Source organism: Triticum aestivum, chromosome 1D, assembly GCF_018294505.1.
Source record: "Triticum aestivum cultivar Chinese Spring chromosome 1D, IWGSC CS RefSeq v2.1, whole genome shotgun sequence".
NCBI classification, from domain to species: Eukaryota; Viridiplantae; Streptophyta; class Magnoliopsida; order Poales; family Poaceae; genus Triticum; species Triticum aestivum.
The window spans coordinates 429,995,355-430,017,433 of record NC_057796.1 but is presented as its reverse complement, the minus strand read 5'-3'; the positions used below and the strand labels follow the sequence as shown (position 1 = coordinate 430,017,433).

Sequence of the window (22,079 nt, the reverse complement as noted above, 5' to 3'; positions counted from 1 at the left end):
ATTTATTTATAAAATTATGGCATTTTTATTATTGTGAGTATGAAATTTTTATTTATAAAATCATGACATTTTTATTATTGTGAGGATGGCATTTTAATTACTAGAGGATGTCAATTTTTATAAGAGCATGGCATATTTTTTTATAATAGGATGGGCATTTTTATTATTGCGAGGATGGCATTTTTTTTAGAGTTGGCACTTCTTTACTGCTTTTTTTTTGCAAGTTTTTTGGTGATGACTAGGAAAATGGCAACTTTTGTGGCATTTTTTATTTTTTATTTTATGTTCATGGCATTTTTAAAGAAAAAAAACTATTTAGTGGACCTTTGGGGCGATTGGAGTCGCCATGACCCTCCCCGCTGGCGAACAGGAGAAACGTTTGCTGGAGGCTCCCTCCCAGCTGACGTTCCCCGGCTATTGGGGTCTGAGCATCACAATATTGCTTCAATCAACTAGAGAATTGCTTCCAACTATGTAGTTGTTTGTTTCCATAACACAAATTAACTCTAGCGATTACATGTGGTTCCAACAAAAAAAAGGAATTTTATCTCCAAATAAATGAAACTTTGCTTCCAGATAAATGCCATCTTGTTTCATGCAACAAGCCAATTACAATAGAATATGGCGGAACTCCACGAGCACGATGTCAGAACCAAAACAGTATGTGTTCCCGAAACTGAGTAGCCATACAACATTGGTCACAATGCATATACCGTTGACAAGATAGTATCCACGTCGGTGATGAATGAGAATGGTGATGATCAGGAGCATGGGATCAATTCTTTCGGTACCTATCCAGAGGTCATCGAGCCGCTTCTGCAGAGACACGATCCAGTGCATGGGTTGCCTCCAATTGTGGGACATTGCGCGCTTTCGGCGTGTAATGCCCCACATAGAAACAGAGATTATCTTCTAGTATGCTTGCGTATGAAAAGTCAAAGAAGTCCAACTTAAATGGATGATAACAATTCAACATAAAATAATAGCTTGTTGCAAGCAATAAGTGCTAGAATCCAGTATTGGCTTCTAAATTATATTTGCTATCAAGCAACTCTCCAAGTCTCCATCCAGCATGGCGTGTATACAACAGACGGCTTAATCCAATCATCACCATCTAAGGGTAAACATCCCAGATCCTCAACCTTGGAGGTGGTAAGATGGTACGCCACTACTCTTGTGTGTGACATGTGCAGAAATATAATCTCCTTGTAAGAGTGAAATCCAAGTATCCTAGAAATATAATTATGGAACTTTTCCTGAACACCAACTTCAGCGGCAGTAGCAGTGGTGGCATCATAGTTGTCTGAATCCCATTCCGGTTTCTCTTTTTTTCTTTAGGGTGGAGCGTTCCCGCAATGCATATAGAAGAAGATAGTGGTCCGGTTAATGAGGGAAACTAGAAGGATGACGAATCCACGCCTAGGTATGCCCCTCTGCCATATTATATGGTTTGCTTTTGCTGTAATAAATCTTGCAGCTATGAAGGGGAAAAAAACTATTTTTGCAAAAACAAAGTCACTTTGGAACACAGGTGTCAGTGAGCACTTTATTTTGAATAGTTTGAAAATCACATTTTGAAGTTCCAAAACATGTTTAAAGAATTTCTACGTGATAATATGGTTGTATACGACAGACGTGCAAAGTTTGATGCGTGTTTTTTAACCGGTGAACCTCTTGTGTACTGTTTACCTTCTAAAATCACGTTTTTTTCATTTTTATGTAGCGCACGTGTTAACTTACTTTATTTTTACATGTCACTATTCACCACTTTGAATCTTCCATCAAGGACTCCGTGGCCCAATGGATAAGGCGCTGGTCTACGAAACCAGAGATTCTGGGTTCGATCCCCAGCGGAGTCGAGTGATTTTTGGTCAGAAATGTTATCTCAAGAAGGTCATTCATCCAATGGACAAATATAATCGAAGACTCCGTGGCCCAATGGATAAGGCGCTGGTCTACGAAACCAGAGATTCTGGGTTCGATCCCCAGCGGAGTCGATTTTTTTTAGTGTTTGAACTTTGAAAAGGGGCCAGAGATTCACTGACATCCTACGATGGCAATATTCTAGCAGAGCCAAAATAAGTAACTTTTTTTTACAGGTCATAGCAGGTGTTCTGATTATGCATTAGCATACATGGAAAAGGTACAGAGAAATCAGTCAAAAAATAATCAATTTGAATCCTATAGCAAATAGAAGCTCGCTAACTTGCCGATCAACAGCTAAAGCACCATCATGCCAACGACAGTCTTTTCTTTCGTGCCAAGGATATATACTAGTAGTTTGATTCAGCCTTCGAACGAATCCGCACGGGGATTCAACAATCTGCGCGAAATGTCGCATGAAGTCGCTACCATTAACACATTTCTACTACTCAAGTTCAGAATTCACATCTAACGGGATCAAAGCACAGGCATCATTCACACAGGTTCTGCGGTGATAGTGCATACTACTACAGGTAAATAATAAAGGCAGTAAAAGGAAGTTCAGCTAATATCAGCGTCGAGTCTCGCAACAAAACACATCTATCATATCTGGTCCATCCATAGCTTGGCTCACTTGCGTGCTTCAGCCTTCCTCTCCTCTTTCGCTGCAAGCAGTCAAGCACAAGGTTAGAAATCAAGCAAGTGTAGAAGAGCACATGCAGGTAAATGTTTTGATTCTAACATAACAGGTTTGTTCAGGCTTTCAGTTTTGTACGTGTCGACTAAATACATGTCAAAGGAAAGCTAAAAGAATGTTACTAGCTAGCAGCGGCAAAGAGGGTGTACCAGCTTTTTCCTCTTCGCGCTTCTTTGCAGCTTCCTCCCTCTGCCGCCGGATCAAGGTAAGGCGATCTGCGGTTGCGAAAAAGATGGGTAAAATCACGATTGTTTGCCCGAAGTCAAAGGAATGATGCTCAAGGTGCAAACCGGCAACCATGGTAAACATCCAATGCATGAAATATATGAGAACCTCGTATATACTTACAGTACATTCAAAAACAAAATGATGAATTAGAGGAAATACATTGTTTTCTATTCTTGTACTACTTTGGGACTGAGGAAGGACACATAGACTTAACATGCTTAAAATGCACCAACTTCCTTAGACCTAACATGCTTAAAACCATATCATAAAATGGGCTTGCACACAAGACTCAAGTGGGAACATAGTACAGTTAATTATAATCTTTGATCTGCTGTATTGAAAACAAATATATAATGGAAAGTATGATCATAATCGTGTGCACCAAAGGGGAGAATAGTTGAGATAATCTCTCTTAACCCCTTACCTAGGTCTTTCCTAGCCTGTTCTGTCTTTCCTTCCTCCTGAAGTCTCATATAGTGCGCTCGAGCTCTCTGCTTCTCAAGCTCCTCCCTGAAAGAGCAAAAAAATCGTAGTAATTAAAATGCACTGAAAGTAACAGTACTGCATTGGCAACGTACATCCTCTTTTCTGGAAGGGCTATTAATCGTTTCAAATAGTGCATTATACATTATCATTGTTGATTATAATTACAAGCAAAGTACAGCAGAATAAATATGAAAGCAAAACATGGCATTTTTTTTCTTCAACAGCCCCTGATATAAAAACATAACAAAGAGGGGAATTTCCTTGTGCAACAGCGCCTATAGAACCGTCAAAAAGAACGGCAACTGTCCAACAAACTTATGGAGTAGTAGATAATCCTATTATATCAGCTCACTGAAATTTCCTTTTTCATTCCAGAAGTACCAATTGTGTCAGCAAGATTTCAACTGCACTTATAACTCGCATAGAAAGGAGATTAAATATGTTTTACAGAATCAATGGTACATAAAGAAGCATGCCCAGGAAATGCATGCACACACCTTTCACGCCTGGAGAGATCAGTTGTCCTATCAACCTGTGCAGGTGCAAAACGAGTTAGCTAGTAGATATATGAACTGATAAATGCTTAAAAATGTAACCAAAACAAGGCCCTAACTATAACACAGGTTATGACAGGAGTGTGCATAATAACAGTTTGAAGGAGTCAAGTACATGCAGTAGAAAATTCTTATATTGGAACAGTAAACCTTCTTTCTAGAAAAGTGAACTTGTAATGTGGCCAGCCTATACACAATCATGGACGGCAGTACATTATATTTTGAAGATGAGCAGGAAACACATATTAAAAATCAAACTTACATCAACATCCTTGGCTTTAATACTCTTTGGTTTCACCAGGTTTGGATTGTCAATCTCGATGAGACCTGCAGTGCCTTTGTGTTTCTGATAAAGTAAAAACAGAAGCAGATTGTCACGTAAGATAAACAATGTATACGCTGAAGGACTGAAGGATCTAGATAGAGTTCAATGTAAGTTTTTCAGGAAGAGAATAGCTTACGGTCTTCTCAACCTCTTCATCACTTTCCTCCTCAATTGACTCTTCCCTTCTGTTAGATACCTCTTGCTTCTGTTTGGTTTACAATAAAAGCCCGGAGGCAAAACAAGCATATGAGATAGTCTAGTTTTTTTTTTTTTTGCGACTCAGAGATAGTCTAGTTAATAAACTGATATCGTAATTGGGAAGAAAAAATGATGCATGCGAACCTTCTTAGAAAAGGTCTTTGGACGATCTGCTGAAGTACCAGCCTCTGCATTCAGTTTCACATGAAAACTATGAGAAGAGATTTGTAAAAGGGCCAATTCATAGCAGACAATCAAAGCTAAGGTGGTACTTCCAATCAAAGCAGACAACCGGCCAAACTGACACAGTTCTACAGGTGAACAAAGCAATCATAACCGGATCGAACAAGCAAAACAATGGTCGGGAGAAACGTACACACGCAGAATGCAGTAGCTAGTAAGCCTCAACACCAATTAATTGAGCCGGCTCGTGGAGGATGCACAAGCGAACCCTCCCCCCATATACTTCCAAAGGATAAACTCAAGCTAACGAACCCAATAAGTGGCCAAAGCATCGAACGGATGGTCGATCGGGGCACAAAACCGTCCGATCTGCGCCTCCCACCCCAAAAGGCACGACCTTGAGGCGCCAATCTACTCGGCACGCTCTTCAATCAAGCTGACTAAAACAAGCACAAGCGGACCGCTGTCAAGGGCGCGCCCTTGACAGCGCCTCCGCCTCGCGCGCCGGCCGCCGATCGCGCTAAGGAACTAAGCGCCAGCCAGCGGCGCGCGCGAATCGAACCGGGAAAGAGTAGAGGGGGGCGAGCATTGCGGCGGCGGCGCCGTACGTACCGAGCTCCTCCTTGGAGGAGAAGGTGCGCTGCCCGGTGGGCTTGCCCTTGAACTTGCCCTTGGCCATGGGGCGCGGCTGCGGCGGCGCGTGCGGACTCCTCGAAGCTGCTGCTAGCTAAGCCCTAGCTGCTTCCCAGGCTGCCTGCGTCTGCGTGCGGCGAGCGCTTTCCCGTGGGGTGGGATGGTCTCTCTCTCCCTCTCTCCCTCTCCTGCCGTGCGGCGCCTCGCCTTTTATTGGCCCGGCGGACGGAGGAGGTGCGGAGAAGCCAGCCAGTGTCCTGGGCCCAGCCGGCTCCCCCGCGGCCGTGTCCGCGCCCGGCCCGGCCCGGCCCGGTGCGAGTTACCGTGCGCACTACGGTAACGAGTTCGACTTTTCTTTTCTTTTTAAATGAGTTGCGACTTTTCTTACTGCGGCGACAGGCGAGAAACGCGCACGTTTTACCCGTTGGTACTTGGCACACGCGCAGGTCGACGTTCATATTTATTGAAATTTTTCTCCTGACCTTGTTATTTTCTTCTGCGTCTGCGTAAACAATGCAGGCTCGACGGATGGATTCTTGATTTCTCCGTTACAAAAAAAAAGGGAATTGACTGACTAACTGATTCACGGTTGGCTTTTCTAGCTAGCACATGATGACGACACGTGTCCACCTTCGTCGCCAGCTTCTTCTACGTACTACCTGAGGCAGCAACAGATGCCGCCTTCGGCGGCCGAGCAGTAGGCCTTGTTCGCGGGGTAGCCGAAGAAGTTGCAGTCGTTCCTGCACGCGTCGAGGGCCGCCTGCGGCGCCGTCTTGCAGGTCGGCTTGGCGACGCAGTATTTGGCCCATTGCTCTGCTGGGCCTGCACACACACACACACACAACAAACCAACACCGAGTCAGTTCACCTGGCTTGGTTTCGTTGGCACGCTTCAAAACGTAACAGTGTATATTACATTCAATATACTCACATATTAGATATAATAATATCTTATAGTAAGAGACGGAGGGAGTAGCATGGAAAATGGACCGATAATGTTCTCTCTCTTTCGGTTTATAGGGCTCACCTCAAAAATCTCACCAATCAAGGTAGATGGTGAAAAAAATATTATACTTTGTAGAAACACTCAATTAATGCACTAGTTTTTCTTACAAATATTGGGATTACCAATGCATTAATTACAATGCATGCATGCATGACCAAAACTTTTAGAACTATTGGTGAGTTTTCTCTTAATCCTTGCATGCAGCGATTCAATGCACCTTGGAATTTGAACATATGATGCGAGAAATACAATTGAGAATTATAAAATAAAAAAACTAAAATTTTAAAATAATAAACTGGAAAGGAGGTAGTATCTCGACAATGAGGTTAAGGAAAACGGCCAGATGCGCGCGCGCGTACGGACCGATATCCCTCCCTGTCGCGTGGCACGAGAGGAGAGCGGCGGACATCACGAGGATGAGAGCCACCAAGCACATAGGCGTCGCCTTCTTGTTCATTGTGAGCGCCATGAGGGGACTCCTTTTCTCTCCTATGCCCGCCAGCGTCTCTAGCTATGAGTACAGTGCTCTTATGTACAGGGGTGGGGTTTATATAGGGAGGAGGTGACCGGATCTTGAAGATCAACTCATTTACTCTTATATTTCTCTCCTTATTAAACTTATTAAACGTCAATATTTTCCTATTTATATCGACGTTAATTAGTACTACACCAAATCACGTCCATCAATTCCTTAAACAATGATTTCCCCAATGTTTTTGTGCAAGTAGGCAGTACAAGAATATGTTTAGTACCGTGCATCGCCATCATCAAAGTTGCATGTTACAAATAACCACTGCTATTTTGTAGGACGGAGGAGTACGTTCCAAGTTTCACATATTTGAAATTAGACTGAATTTCAGTTTTTACCCCCCTACTTTGATAATATTGACACTAATTACCCTCTACTTTGATATTTGAAAATGATGGCAATCCACGTGTACTTGATGCTCAGGACCCGCGTGACAAATTGTTATCAGTACTTTTGATATTTTTATCAGTAATTTCTCCGTACATGAATCTATCAATTTGCATCATTTGGTCATATAAAAAGTAGTGTGCTGAAACCACATTTCTAATGTGTTGTGGCCCTTTTTGAATATTCGGTTGTGCGTCATTTATCGTGATATGGTGATCGACTGGTTGAAACCATGGGTCCTAGCTTCGGTTGTCGGCTTCCTCTCACTCTAACTAAGAGTTTGGCAAGTGTTGTGAATAGCGACAAGGTGCGCGTCGAGAAGCAGCGGTGGTGTGCCGGCTCGGGTTCACATTCGATGGGCTCAACATGTTCAACGCGGGGCTGATGACCTTTGGCGCATGCTCCGCTGCACCACCCTCTCTCAAATATCCCAGACAAGCTCGTCCAGTGTTGGCCCGAGTCCGGAGTCTACAACGCTGCTTCTTGCTACTTCGCCATGTTCATTGGCTCATTGTCAGACCTGCACTGGCGGCTAACTTGGAAAACTTGGGTGCCTATGAACACCAAGATCTTCATGTGTCTGTCCGCCCAAGACCAGTGCTGGACCGCGGAAAGGGTGACACGCCATGGCTTGCCTCACGCCGATTATTGCCTCCTCTAGACCAGGAGCCAAAGAGCACACAACACCTCCTAGTTGGCTGCTCCTTCTCGTCAGCTATGGTACAAGTTTCTCGCATTGTGTCGTTCCACCATTGCTCCAACCCGCCCCAACGTCCTTTTCTTGGAGTGGTGGCTCGATGCCTTGGCCCTGTCCCCTTCCTTCCGCTGAAAGGGCTCTCTTTCCTCTTCCTTCCGACGTCATGGAACCTACGGAAGCATCAGAATGGATGCGTTTTCGATGGTCTACAACCCTCCTTGAGCCATCTCCTATAGCTCATCAAGGATGAAGCTCGGCTATGGGCAGAAGCAGGTGCTTTTGGCTTGGCCAACATCATTAGGGAGTAGTCCGCATGTCGTACTTTTTATTCCTAGCCTCTCTCTATTCACTTCGGTTTTGTAGACGTTGTAACTTGTTCTACTCTTCTATCAATGAAAAAATACGCAAGCTTTGCATATTCGTTGGAAAATAAGTAGACAATCCAAAAGTTTTCCTCTTCCTAGAGGAGGTTTTTACAGGATAAATAATAAGAATGGTCAGCATATTTTCTACTAGTCCATGTGTACTAACCACAAAACCTAGTTAGGAATGCAATTTCTTACCATGTAAGCTCCGCAACACATGGTCAATGCTTTTGGACACACCGTGATAGACAATGCATTGGCATTGCTATTTTTTACATGGCATGGCATTTTATTTTTTCGAGAAAACTTTCGATTTATTCGAAAGTGCCTTTCTGCTACAAAAGTTCTAAGTGCTTGCAAAAATTCGTCAGAAATTCATATTCCTGTAAGGCGTGGCAAAAAAGACAATTTCAGTGCTCCAAATGCTTTTAAAAGTAGCATTTTCAGAGTACCGATTTGGTTTTTTCTTTGCCACACCTTTTAGGAATGTGATTTCATGACGATTTTTTTACAAGGAATTAAAACTTTTGTCAATGTTTCTCCCAAAAAAATGTAGAATTTTTCTCGATTTTGTTTTGATTTTATTGTTCACCCGAGCTCATTTGTGCTCGGGTATAGAAACTATGCGTCCCGATTTATTCATCAACTGTCAAGGTAGTACAAAGAACATCAGAAATAAGAATTACATACATGTCTGTTGACCACCTAGCGACGACTACAATCACTGGAGCGAGCCGAAGGCGCGCCGCCGTCATCGCCCCTCTCTTCGGAGCCGGGCAAACATTGTTGGAATAGACAGTTGAAAAGTCGTCATGCTAAGGCCCCATAAGACCAGCGCACCAGAACAACAACCGCCGCCGACGAAGAGAAGCCTAGATCAGAAGGATCCAACCTGCAGACACATAGACGTAGACGAACGAAGACCGGATCCATGCGGATCCATCGAAGACAAACAACAATTTTGACTCTTGATTGATTCATCTTCACAGGAAAACTATAATAAAAAGGAAAGAACAAACAGAGCCTACATTTTTTAAGGAAAAAAAATTTCTTTAGGGGAAAACAAACCTTTTTTACCCTAGGTTAATTTCGAGACCTACGCTTGAGAAATAGGTAGCGTAGCCGGCCCGTCAGCTGAGCAAACAAAAACGTTTCGCTTGATGACTCCGCCCCTATCCGAACCCAAAATTACAGCGAATCCGCCACCGAGCCCCAACTCGCATCATCCTCTCTCGCCCCGCTCGCTTCGGCCCCCCTCTCTCTCTCACGCTCGCTCCTGTCCCCTGTTAGGTTTTCCCCCACCCCACCCAAGCGCGCCGCCGGCTGTCTCCCTCCTCCAACTCCGCCCACACCCTCGCCGCCGGCTGCCTCCGCCACGCCCCTAGCCGCTCGACCCCGACCCCTCCACGTCCCTCGCCGCCGTCCCCCGACTCCGCCCCGCCCTCACCGCCAGACGCCGGTGAGTTCCTCGGCTCTCTCGCCTCGTCCCGTCTCCACTCTTCTCCTCATCTCTCTGTCTCCTCTCTCGTGTGTACTGCTCTAGTGTGAACTGCTAGTTTGGATTGGTGGCTGCCAGTGAAACAATTTTGTATGGTACTGGCACTGTCAATGCTTAGTATGGTTTTGTTGGTACAGCCAATGCTCCTGCTAGTGTGAATTGGCTGCTGCTACTAGTTCGGTTGCTTGATGTGCTTCTGTATGGTGTGTGGTAGATAGTGGCTATCGTGACATCAGATTAGCAATTCATCTTTGAGTCAGATTTTAGACTCTGGTTGACCTTTTGGATCAGTGTACTGTCTGTTGCAGTTCCGACTGCTGGAGATAGCACGTGTTCTATTTCCCTGCAATTGGTCTTTGCGTAAGTGAACAGGAGTAGAAGACACAAGTTGTAACCCTGTTTATCATTTTTTTTTCAGTTTCAATCATGGCACGCCGAGGATTGATGGAGCAGGACCTAACCAAGCTTGATGTCACCAAGCTCCACCCGTTGTCACCCGAAGTCATCTCGCGCCAAGCGACCATCAACATTGGTACTGATACCATCCTTTTGGCAATGTTTAATGTCAAGTAGTAGTCAGTGTGGAGAATTCATAGGTGTACAACATTACAAGCTATGCGGATTGTCCATTGTTAGCTAATGAGTTCTGCGCGTTTAGTATGGTGCAATTCACTGTGGAATGGTTCCTATTTACTGTCATGTGTTTGCTGATGATGCTTATTTTACATATATTATTCGCAATAGAGTTTCTTTTGCATGATGTTCTTTATTTATCTGATACATAGATAGTTACATGTTGGAACCATTATCTTTTCCTCTGATACATAAATAGTTGCATGTCGGAATCATCATCTTTTCTCTTTATGCATCTGTTTAAGCCTTGACAACCTTACTGAAGTCTGACCTTTTGCTTTTTTTGGTTGCGCTTAATCCTTTTGTGAGTGCATTGGGGAAGCAATATGATTTTTTTATGATAATGTGATGGACCACGTGTTGCCTTAAGTGATGCACATGACGGGTCTTTTATTTAAGACCAAGTAAATATCTATGCAAAATCCACAGTTTTGGAAAATGTCATTGGAACTCTTAATGCCAGGGGGCTTTGATGGAGCAAACTTTCCATTAGTATATCTGAATTTTAGGCGACTTTCTGTGTGGGCATAATATTTGCTATCTTTATGTAACACCTCAGGTACAATTGGTCACGTGGCCCATGGAAAGTCTACTGTTGTGAAAGCTATATCTGGAGTTCAGGTATCATTCATTCTGGTGGCCATATTTTCTTTCCAATATTTATACGCCTGTTAAGTATTTATCACATTTAGCAGCAACTCTTCTGAGTTTGCCATACTACTCAAATATGTCATGCTTAGATTACTTTTTGGTATTTAAACGAGTAAACTAACCTAGCACTTGCTAGGAATGCACTTCAGATTTCTTCAAACCTGATTGATAAAAGTTTGGTCTAGGAATTCACTTGATATTACTATTAAAAATATAAGTGCTCTAGTTTCTCGGCTTGAGTAATGTTCATGCTTCTTTGCCTTGGTTTCTTACAATAATTTTTAGAATGATTAGTAACTAATGGACGTGGATGTGCACATTCTGTTCCATATAGAATATCTTTATTATTATTCTTATTTTCTGATTTCTTTGTTTTGATTTGTAGACTGTTCGCTTCAAGAATGAGCTTGAACGTAACATCACTATCAAGCTGGGCTATGCTAATGCAAAAATCTACAAATGTGAGGATGACAGATGTCCACGACCAATGTGTTACAAGTAAGCTAAATTTCTTTTCTGTTTTTACATGATTAGCTTATATGACTATCAGCCTCTTTACAATTTAGAGCAAAGAAAACTTCAGGGGGGCACTGTTCTATACTCCTATAAATTATTAAACTTTGTAGGTTCACATAATTATTTTCTAGTGAATACAAGGTAGAACTCATGATTGAAATCTCAAACTTGATCTTCAGATATTAGCTAATGTATGATTACTTACAAGGTTTTAAGCTCTTGTGCACTATTTGATTTTTATTCAATTATATAAAGGGCTTATGGAAGCGGAAAAGAAGATACTCCTGCCTGTGATGTTCCTGGGTTTGAAAACACTAGGATGAAGCTCCTGAGACATGTTTCCTTTGTTGATTGCCCGGTATGATGAAGCTCTACCCTTTTGCTGTTATGATGTTCCCTTCTACAGATCTAGTACATGAATGCTTAAGTACATAGCCTGACCATTTCTTGCCCTACCCAAGTGATTAGTAACATTTTGCATCACCAAGATGATAATCGCTGTTTACACTAATAATTGTATCGCCAATTTTATTCAACTGAATTATTGAACTCTGATGGATCATTAGATATTCTTTTCATTAGTTGATCTTGAATATGATATTACGTAAATGTTGTATGTATTTACAATATCTACCTTGTTGAACAGGGCCACGACATTCTCATGGCTACAATGCTTAATGGAGCAGCTATCATGGATGGAGCCTTGCTTTTGATAGCAGCAAATGAAAGCTGCCCACAACCCCAGACATCTGAGCATCTTGCAGCTGTTGAGATCATGCGTCTCCAACATCTCATAATTTTGCAGAATAAGATTGATCTTATCCAGGAAAGTGCGGCAATGAACCAGCATGAAGCAATCCAAAAATTTATCCAGGTCACTACTGTTCATCATTGCTCGTGTTATAAATACACGTCTTCTGTTTCATGGCTTGATCTCTTTTACTACCATCTGTGCAGGGCACGATAGCTGAAGGTGCTCCTGTTGTGCCAATATCTGCCCAGCTGAAGTACAACATTGATGTGATCTGTGAATATATTATTAAGAAAATCCCCATTCCGGAAAGGAACTTCACTTCACCTCCCAACATGATTGTTATTCGCTCCTTTGATGTCAACAAGCCTGGTTCAGAGGTTGATGAAATCAGGGGTGGGGTAGCAGGTGGCAGCATCCTCAGGGTATGTATGCAGATCTCAGTCCTGATACAGAATTAGATCATGAGTGTTCTGGCTTTTCATGTCGTAAATATAAACTGAATGTCGATTCTTATCTACAGGGAGTCCTCAGGGTGAACCAGAATATTGAAGTTCGCCCTGGCATTGTCATGAAGGATGAGAGTGGCAACATCAAATGCACCCCAATCTATTCGAGGATCGTCTCGCTCTATGCTGAGCAGAATGAACTACAATTTGCTGTGCCAGGAGGGCTTATTGGTGTGGGAACAACCATGGATCCAACTTTGACTCGTGCCGACAGGCTGGTCGGCCAGGTCTTAGGAGAAATCGGGTCGCTCCCCGACGTATTCGTGGAGCTTGAGGTTTGTCAGATCTTTGTAGCCTCATGACTTAACCCAAACAGTGATAGCTGTTAACAACAATCCTTGTACATTGCTTTGCAGATCAACTTCTTCCTTCTCCGAAGGCTGCTGGGTGTGAGAACAAAGGGCACAGAGAAGGCTGGGAAGGTCTCCAAGCTCACCAAGGGTGAGATCCTGATGCTTAACATCGGATCCATGTCCACCGGCGCCCGCGTGGTTGCCGTGAAGAACGATCTTGCCAAGCTCCAGCTCACCGCGCCCGTCTGCACGAGCAAAGGCGAGAAAGTGGCCCTCAGCCGACGTGTCGAGAAGCATTGGCGTCTCATCGGGTGGGGCCAGATCCAAGCCGGCGCGACGCTCGAAGTTCCACCCTGCCCGCTCTGAAGCACACCCCCATCTGATTGAAAAGCCGCAGCTTGTGAAACAAGAGAGGCGAAATGTGGGAGGGCAGAGAGCTCCTAGGTACAATTTTTGTGAGGTGGAGGAGAAAACGAGTCTGAAAGTTTTATCTTTGCTGGATTTATCTACGCTACTAGTTTGCTCCTTTCGGTTTGTCGGAATCTAGGGTTTGTTATACTCGCCATGTTATTGTGGTGGTTAGTAGGCGAGGAACCTGCTAGTTTGGTTCAGATTTACCTAATTGTCTCGTCTATCACATTGACTCCATTATGTCTTGCGTTGATAAGATTATTACACCTAATTTTACTAGATTTTTTTTGTCTGCAATGCTGTTCCTTGCCAACATGTAGCATGCGATTAGCAACAACAGTTTTTTGTTTCAAAAAAGTTAGCAACAGATTTTATTTTTAAGAAGTCTGACTATAGGTGAACAATACTGTATTCTTCCAGTGTGAGACATCGCCAGAAGGGAAAAAGAACAGAAATTCCAGTGACCAGAACATGCTAACATTTATTTCTTTCGATCAGAAAAGTAGCATCAGCTGCTAGTTATAACCTTCAGAAGAGGCTACATTGAGCAGGCCTGGAATGCTTGGAGCTGTCACCAATCTTGCATGTGAAACGCAAGTGAATCATACGAATCCTCAACCATTCTTAGGATATATACACATCTAAGGAAAAAAGGAAAGAAGAACAGAGCCAACTGAATTTGCGAATCCTCCAATGCTAGGGTCCAACCGCATCAGCTTCTGAAGAAGCAGATACCCTAAGATGCTCTATCTTGGCTCGACAGGCAAGGACCAGACTATATTTTACAGTCAAAGTACAGCACATCAAACATGGTATCTATCCAAGATGTCTACACTTAAGAAAAACTGCAGGGCCACGGTGTCGAGCCCCAAATTTTAGTTGACACTGTTACAATCTGTCTTGAGACGCCTTAAAGCGCACGAGCTTGGCATATCGCATCTTCAGGCGCCTCCACTGGGGTTCCAGTAGAAGTCGCCTTTTCCGTCGGGGTAACCATATGGGAGATGAGGTCCATAGACGACGTTTTCATTCAGATATGACATCGGGTCCACCTGTGATGCATCTTCATAGGCATTCGAGGTACTGTCCTGATTGGGGATGCTGGGAGCCACTGTTTGGTAAGCATTGGGGGCACTGGCCTGATTGGGGATGTTGAGGGGCACTGCTTCATAAGCATTTGAAGCACCCGCTTGATTGGTGGTCTTGAGAGCTGGATATGTATTCGCATTGGTGTCCTTTTGACTAGCCTTTGTCTTGCTCCTAGCACCCCGCTTGTTGTCCACCGGACTGTTTGCGCTAAGCTTGACCATTTGCTGCTGGATTTCGTTGAGTGAACTGCTGCCCAGTTTTGATTTAACACTCCTTTTAGGATCAGAAGCCTTGAACTCAAGCCGGTACAAGGCTAGAGTGTTAGAATCATTGATCTCATATTCGAAAAGGTGCCACTCATAGTTGCTGGATGGTTGCGGGTCCATGTAATAGGATTTCTTCAGGCCCCCAAAGTCCTTCATCACTTGCTTCCTTGATTCATGCCATCCACGGCCGTTGTAATCTGGCAACGACCTTTGCTTGCGGTTGCCGCTCTCAAATGCCCTTCTTGGTCTGTCAAAGAATAACCATTCCCTAAGAGATTCACCCTCAAGAAGAGAAAGATCAAAAAGTTCTGCAAAAACAACAGGGAACCAACAATTAGCACAAGAATTTGCTGATATCAATGTTCACCTAAAATGCTAACACTTAATAACCAAGCATACCATGTGCATTCCAAGGTGATTTTGACGTTGCAGCCCCTTCACAGACAGGAATACCAACATTTTTTCCTTGGACTTTTGCACAAAGAGCATCAAATAGGGGCCCATCTTTCAAATCAATACCCCTTGGACGCATCACAGGCCTTGTCCCCAGAAGACCATCATCACTCAAAGCTAAACCAGCATGATACGGGTTGCAGTAGTCTTGACACTCTTCTGATCCTCGCACAGGTCGACCACAATCCCAGAGTGCACATTTTGGCCCCAAATATTGAGAAGGTGACGGGCCGACTGTTGTGAGCAAATCTGACATGTGGAAAAAAACATCTCCAGTACTTTGCACAGAGTTATTTGCATCAGCATATGAATTATTAGAATGTTGCAGATCTAGTGGCAGATTGAACTGTTGATGTTCCGGCTGACCAGTCCCTTGCAGGTTATTGAGGCCATCTGGGTTTGACCCATGAAGAAAATCATCAATACTAAGTTCATGGTCTATATAGTACATCTGCAATCAAAGGTACGACAAAATATCATTAAATCTATGAGTAGAAAAAAAAATACATGAAAAGGTAAGTTACAATCACCAGACAGACCAAGAGTTATGTACTCACAAGTAACAACACCATACGTGCACATATTGACGAGCACTTTGATTGATCCAACAATTTTGCAGGCAGACTATTGTAAAGAATAACGAAAAGCAGGACCACAAAAGCATAATCAAACATACACGTGTTCATTACCATATCAAAAAGGTACATAAGAGAAATCAAATAGAGGAAATTTTAGAAACTAAAATTAAACAGGACCAGTTTGGACCAGAAATTCAAAATCTTTGCACAACTACCGAATCTTGTTTCAACGGAGATATAAAATCATCAAGCAAGGCCTCACCATCTAAGCTTAGGAAGATCATCATTAGTTGGGACCCATTTATAATTGGGTTAGCCAATGAATAAACTGTACTATTGTGACCTGTGCTTCTCAGAAGGTTAGAAAAATAATGCTGTAACACATTACTCATAATAGAACAACACATTTCTCTATGCTGCGATGGCATACAGAAGCACCCCAGTCTTTTTGCCGTTATCTCATATGAAGGTGTGGGACTAAGGGGTTATTTCATAGTTTTGATTATTTATTAAGGTCAACTACGGACAATGCATACAAGCACTTGGCTTTTTCCACCAAAAGAAGTGGCCGACAAAACCAATAACAGGATCATAAGTAGTCCACACCAACAAAGAGCGAGACTGCTACCGAAACATACTGGTTCAGTTAAAAATTGAACAATTTTGTCACATGTACTCCAAGTACACATACATATAGAGTAAAATCAATATAGTTTTTCAATAAGTGTATCTGCTAGCACAAAATTACTCACCAAACCTTAATTTCTACACTACGATAATTTTTGCATGCTACGAAGGATCACACAGCACATCAGAATGCTTCAGTCTATGACGGAGCTAACTGGCAACTAGGCAAGGATTGACCCCCACTAACAGTACACATTTAGTCAGTATAAGAAGGTCATACTAGTTGAACACACAATTTCATCCACATGACTGATGATGGCACAAAAAAAAAATACCATCCCACTAAACCATTCAAAAAGGGAGACATCAATCGCGGCGAGGTACCTGATCACTGAACAATGCATTAGCAACATCAGCTACTTCTCCCTGCATTCCATGACCCATTGACTGCTGTGACGCGTCGGCGCCGCCATCCACAGTCCCCCCATGTACTTGCAGTCCGGGGTTGAGATTCTGATGACCGTCCTGCCGGGAGGGCTGCATCGGCTGCGCCAGCTTGCTGGTGGCGTCGTCCTCCTCATCAATCGCCAGCTGCAGCAGCCGCAGCGTCTCCGACGGTGGATCCGCGGCGCCCTGGTTGTTCCCCAGCGAGTTCTGCAACGCGGCACGAGACCACCAAGTCAGAGACAGCAAACCCTGAACACGCAAGGGGAGGAAAGGCTAGGGTTTGGAGGGGTACCTGGAGGGAGGAGGCGGGGGAGGCGACGCTGAGCTCGGCCCGCCACTCACGGAGCATCTGGTGGACCTGCTCCTCGAGGACGGCGGCGTCGGCGGAGCGGCTCTCCTTGCGGGCGGACTGGAGGCCGGAGAAGATCTCCTGGAGGTCGTCCACGCGGGTCTTGGCGCGGTCGCGGAACTGCTGGTGCCGCGTCGACGAGCGGGGACCCTTGCCCGCCGCGGAGCCGCCGCCGCCGCCGGTCGGATCGCCCGCCATCGGTGCCGATCAGGGCGGCGCTGGTGGTGCGGTTGCGGCGATTGGGAGTGGGGGGTCGATTCGCCTTTGGAGTTGGCGATTGTTTTCTTTCTTTAATTTATTTTTACCATGTTATAGTTTTGGAAAATGTTTGGTCCTTTGAGGTTCTTCCTCCCTCCCTCCCTCTCTTTCCTTGTGCACTGCACCATCATTTTTTTAAACACGGTACAATCGAAGTCGCTCACATACACTCACCCTTATGAACGCATGCACACCCTACCTCTATGAGCATCTTCGAGAGGCTGAGCCGGCATAGCATTGTTGAGATTTTACGAAGTCATCGCAGGTGTCTCATAGTCGACGGGAACGTCTCCTCTAAACGAACATCATCGCAAGCCTGGAGTAAATCCAAGAATAATGCAAGCATTAATGTCAAGTCGAGAACATGAACCCGGGTACAAAGCATGTGCACAACTAAAATTGTTTTTTCTTAAGTAGTAGCATATATTTTAAATTGTGTCCATATTTTTTTTTGGTTATCAAAATGAGAATGGCACTCCCACATGAATGAGTGTGCGGTAGTACATGTGCTCGATCCATCCGACACCATTCGCATTGGAGCGCATCAACTTGATTTGACGATCAAGGAATGCCACACCATGAGTTCCGCTCTACCATTTGTGGGATGGAATTCCACTTTAAAAGAGTTCACTTTTTATTTGTAAACTAATGGTGTTTTAAATATAGGCATGACCATGTTTTTTATGGTGTTTTCGTCGGCTAAATGCGAGCTTGGACCCTTTTTATGAATTGTAATAACTTATAAAATAGTGACTATGGAGAAGAAAGTTGTAGATTAAGTTGTGAGAACATAATACTTAGTCATAGAAGCTCATATTTGTTGCGTGAAATGGCTCAACCAAATGAAGAGCTCACCGACACATCTTTTGATCACATGACAATAGGGTTCATCTTCATCAAGAAAACCATTGATTATACGTCTTTTATGTATGTGCCAAATAAAAATGATGATGACAAGGCCTGAATCTTGCAATTTTGCATTGATTGCCATTGAAAGAACATGCGGTGCCCCCATGTTTGGTTTTGGTAATTGATGACAATCTTTATGGACTAATGGTTGCCTTGAGTTATATTTGAAGGGTTTGTTCATAGGCATTTCTTGAAGTCCATGTGTTGGTTTCAAGGAGTTTATGTGGTGACCAAGGTGTTATTAAGGAATTATCCAAAGATTGGTCATGTGAGAGTTGAGCTTATTGCAAGCATGTCTTGAAGAAGAAGATTGTGTGATCATTCATGTTTACCTTCAAGACATCATCCAAATGAAGAGAGTTGGAAAGAGTCAAGGTTGATCAAGACTAAGTCAAGAGCGAATCAAGTTGATCAACACACAAAGCGCACAAGATGTACCGAGGGATCAAGCGATCCCATGGTATGGTAAGCATTGTCAATTACGCTTTGTGTACTAACCCATGGTCTTCGTGAGAGTTCTTTGTGGGGTTAGGTTGCGGTGTGCAAGTTCAAGTGAAGCGGGCAAGTTCAAGTAAAGCATCACGAAGAGATCAAATGCTTGAAGCCATTGTGGTGACAATGGACTTGTGAAGATGTGCGGAAGGGTGACTCACCCATAGTGGAGTATGGGGGAGCAATCAACTAGTCTTCATCGAGCCAACGCAATCAAGAAAGGTGGTTCATCTTGAGGGAGTCAAGATCGTCATCATCTAGCTCAAGTGGACCATGTGCAAGGCAAAGGTTTGCTCTTGATAGGTTTTCTATTTTACCGGTCTCATGATGGTAGTTGGGAGACCGGGTTATAGGATCGATTGCCGTACTATCAAGGGGGGCTCTCGAGGAGTAGCTTGATCGTATCGTTCATAGAGAGCTCAAACCATTGGATCCTTGCATCATCTTTATTGGTTCTTGTTTGGTTCTTCTCTTTGTGAGTTTTGGAGCTTATGGTCATCTTGATGACAAGCTCGAGTTCATCGAAAACGGAGTTCACTCGCATCTTCTATGATGTTTTCGATGTTGGAGGTTATGCCGGTTCTTCTCGGTTGGAGGTTTCACTCCTCTATTTGTTGGCATACCTCCCCTGCCTCTTCTTACTATAACCAGTCGTTGTTTTGATGCTACTCGTCGTCTTGTATCCAACAAGCTTGAGTTTGCTCAATTCGGAGCTCTTATGAAGAAGTTTTGGCAGTTCTGTTTTTCTCCCTGCGGTAGTACCGCGGTGGCAGCGGAGTACCCCTTGTAGCTTCAAGCGCTAGTACCGCTCCAGTACCGCTCTACTACCGCCAAGATTTTGGGTCTGCTCTTTTCGTGTCGGTTCAGCGGTAGTCGCGCGGCAGTAAGGCACGGTAGTACCGCCTATAAGCGGTAGTACCGCTCCGGTCGAGCGGTAGTACCGCTACTGCACTACTGCCACCGTACTCTGCTCTGTCCTGCCTCCTTTTGTCCCGTGTTCTGCTCCTCCAGCGGTAGTACCGCTTACCGGCGGTACTGCCGCCCCAAGGTTCTTGTTTTGTTGCTCCTTTTCACTGCTTCTTCCGCCCGAGCGGTAGTACCGCTCGTGGAGCGGTAGTACCGCTCGTGTGCGGGCTGAGCACATAACGGTTGGATTTTCCCCCTCCTATAAAAGGGGGTCTTCTTCCTCAATGAACCTTATCCTTTTAGCTCTTTTAGCTCGTGTTCTTCCCCCATTGTTGACCTTCTTCGAGCTTGCTAACTCTCAATCCCTCCATGGATTCTTGCTAGTTTTTGAGGGAAAAGAGAAAGGAGATCTAGATCCACATTTCCACCAATCACTTTCTCCTCTATGTGAGGGGAACCCATTGGATCTAGATCTTGGAGTTCTTGGTGTTCTCCTTCTTGTTCTTCCTCTCATTTTCCTCCCTAGCATTAGTTGCTTCGGTGGGATTTGAGAGAGAAGGACTCGGGCACTCCGTGTGCCCTTGCCATTGCATTTGGTGCATAGGTTTGAGTTCTCCACGGTGATACGTGGAAGTGAAGTTTGAGAAGCTTATTATGTTGGAAATATGCCCTAGAGGCAATAATAAAATGGTTATTATTATATTTCCTTGTTCATGATAATTGTCTATTGTTCATGCTATAATTGTGTTATCCGGAAATCGTAATACATGTGTGAATACATAGACCACAACATGTCCCTAGTGAGCCTCTAGTTGACTAGCTCGTTGATCAACAGATAGTCATGGTTTCCTGACTATGGACATTGGATGTCATTGATAACGGGATCACATCATTAGGAGAATGATGTGATGGACAAGACCCAATCCTAAGCATAGCACAAGATCGTGTAGTTCGTTTGCTAGAGCTTTTCCAAATGTCAAGTATCATTTCCTTAGACCATGAGATTGTGCAACTCCCGGATACCATAGGAGTGCTTTGGGTGTGCCAAACGTCACAACGTAACTGGGTGGCTATAAAGGTGCACTACGGGTATCTCCGAAAGTGTCTGTTGGGTTGGCACGAATCGAGACTGGGATTTGTCACTCCGTATGACGGAGAGGTATCTCTGGGCCCACTCGGTAATGCATCATCATAATGAGCTCAATGTGACCAAGTGTTTGGTCACGGGATCATGCATTACGGTACGAGTAAAGTGACTTGCCGGTAACGAGATTGAACAAGGTATTGGGATACCGACGATCGAATCTCGGGCAAGTAACGTACCGATTGACAAAGGGAATTGTATACGGGATTGATTGAATCCTCGACATCGTGGTTCATCCGATGAGATCATCGTGGAACATGTGGGAGCCAACATGGGTATCCAGATCCCGCTGTTGGTTATTGACCGGAGAGTCGTCTCGGTCATGTCTGCATGTCTCCCGAACCCGTAGGGTCTACACACTTAAGGTTCGGTGACGCTAGAGTTGTAGAGATATTAGTATGCGGTTAACCGAAAGTTGTTCGGAGTCCCGGATGAGATCCCGGACGTCACGAGGAGTTCCGGAATGGTCCGGAGGTAAAGATTTATATATGGGAAGTCCTATTTTGGCCACCGGAAAATGTTCGGGATTTTTCGGTATTGTACCGGGAAGGTTCTAGAAGGTTCCGAAGTGGGGCCCACCTGCATGGGGGGACCCACATGAACGTGGGTAGTGGGGGCAAGGCCCCACACCCCTGGTCAAGGCGCACCAAGATCCCACCTTAGAAGGAATAAGATCATATCCCGAAGGGATAAGATCAAGATCCCTAAAAAAGGGGGATAACAATCGGTGGGGAAGGGAAATGATGGGATTTCTTTCCCCCACCTTTGCCAACGCCCCAATGGACTTGGAGGGCAAGAAACCAGCCCCCTCCACCCCTATATATAGTGGGGAGGCGCATGGGAGCAGCACCCAAGCCCCTGGCGCCTCCCTCTCCCTCCCGTGACACCTCTCCCTCTCGCTGAGCTTGGCGAAGCCCTGCCGAGATCCCCGCTGCTTCCACCACCACGCCGTCGTGCTGCTGGATCTCCATCAACCTCTCCCTCCCCTTGCTGGATCAAGAAGGAGGAGACGTCTTCCCCAACCGTACGTGTGTTGAACGCGGAGGTGCCGTCCGTTCGGCGCTCGGTCATCGGTGATTTGGATCACG

The 22,079-nt window shown here is 44.4% G+C and overlaps 3 protein-coding genes and 2 non-coding genes across 6 annotated transcripts; 3 read left to right on the top strand and 2 right to left on the bottom strand.

The window, feature by feature from the left end:
- The first annotated feature begins 1,786 nt into the window (after positions 1-1,786).
- Positions 1,787-1,859, top strand: TRNAR-ACG (transfer RNA arginine (anticodon ACG)). The gene has a single exon. It is a non-coding gene; the product is annotated as a tRNA-Arg (tRNA).
- A 65-nt stretch (positions 1,860-1,924) lies between these two features.
- Positions 1,925-1,997, top strand: TRNAR-ACG (transfer RNA arginine (anticodon ACG)). The gene has a single exon. It is a non-coding gene; the product is annotated as a tRNA-Arg (tRNA).
- A 348-nt stretch (positions 1,998-2,345) lies between these two features.
- LOC123172912 (28 kDa heat- and acid-stable phosphoprotein) lies at positions 2,346-5,427 on the bottom strand. The gene is made up of 8 exons (XM_044589802.1): positions 5,207-5,427; positions 4,556-4,599; positions 4,350-4,418; positions 4,151-4,234; positions 3,832-3,866; positions 3,273-3,358; positions 2,770-2,835; positions 2,346-2,588 (listed from the first exon to the last, which is right to left on the bottom strand). Exons 1-8 carry the CDS (start codon positions 5,271-5,273, stop codon positions 2,554-2,556), a joined length of 486 nt encoding a protein of 161 aa, XP_044445737.1. The 5' UTR covers positions 5,274-5,427; the 3' UTR covers positions 2,346-2,553.
- Positions 5,428-7,515: 2,088 nt separating this feature from the next.
- Positions 7,516-13,752, top strand: LOC123182633 (eukaryotic translation initiation factor 2 subunit gamma). 2 transcript variants are annotated; one of them, XM_044595266.1, is made up of 10 exons: positions 7,516-8,050; positions 9,847-9,912; positions 10,128-10,241; positions 10,902-10,963; positions 11,379-11,491; positions 11,765-11,867; positions 12,156-12,383; positions 12,467-12,685; positions 12,784-13,044; positions 13,126-13,752. In XM_044595266.1, the coding sequence occupies exons 1-10, from the start codon at positions 7,516-7,518 to the stop codon at positions 13,426-13,428; spliced, it is 2,004 nt and encodes a 667-aa protein (XP_044451201.1). In that variant the 3' UTR covers positions 13,429-13,752. The 2 variants fall into 2 exon arrangements, with proteins under 2 accessions (XP_044451201.1, XP_044451202.1); XM_044595267.1 differs by lacking the exons at positions 7,516-8,050; positions 9,847-9,912 and adding an exon at positions 9,448-9,670.
- Positions 13,753-13,934: 182 nt separating this feature from the next.
- Positions 13,935-17,579, bottom strand: LOC123182634 (transcription factor VOZ1). Its single transcript, XM_044595268.1, has 4 exons — positions 17,226-17,579; positions 16,871-17,140; positions 15,228-15,732; positions 13,935-15,136 (listed from the first exon to the last, which is right to left on the bottom strand). The coding sequence occupies exons 1-4, from the start codon at positions 17,478-17,480 to the stop codon at positions 14,415-14,417; spliced, it is 1,752 nt and encodes a 583-aa protein (XP_044451203.1). The 5' UTR covers positions 17,481-17,579; the 3' UTR covers positions 13,935-14,414.
- Positions 17,580-22,079: the final 4,500 nt, after the last annotated feature.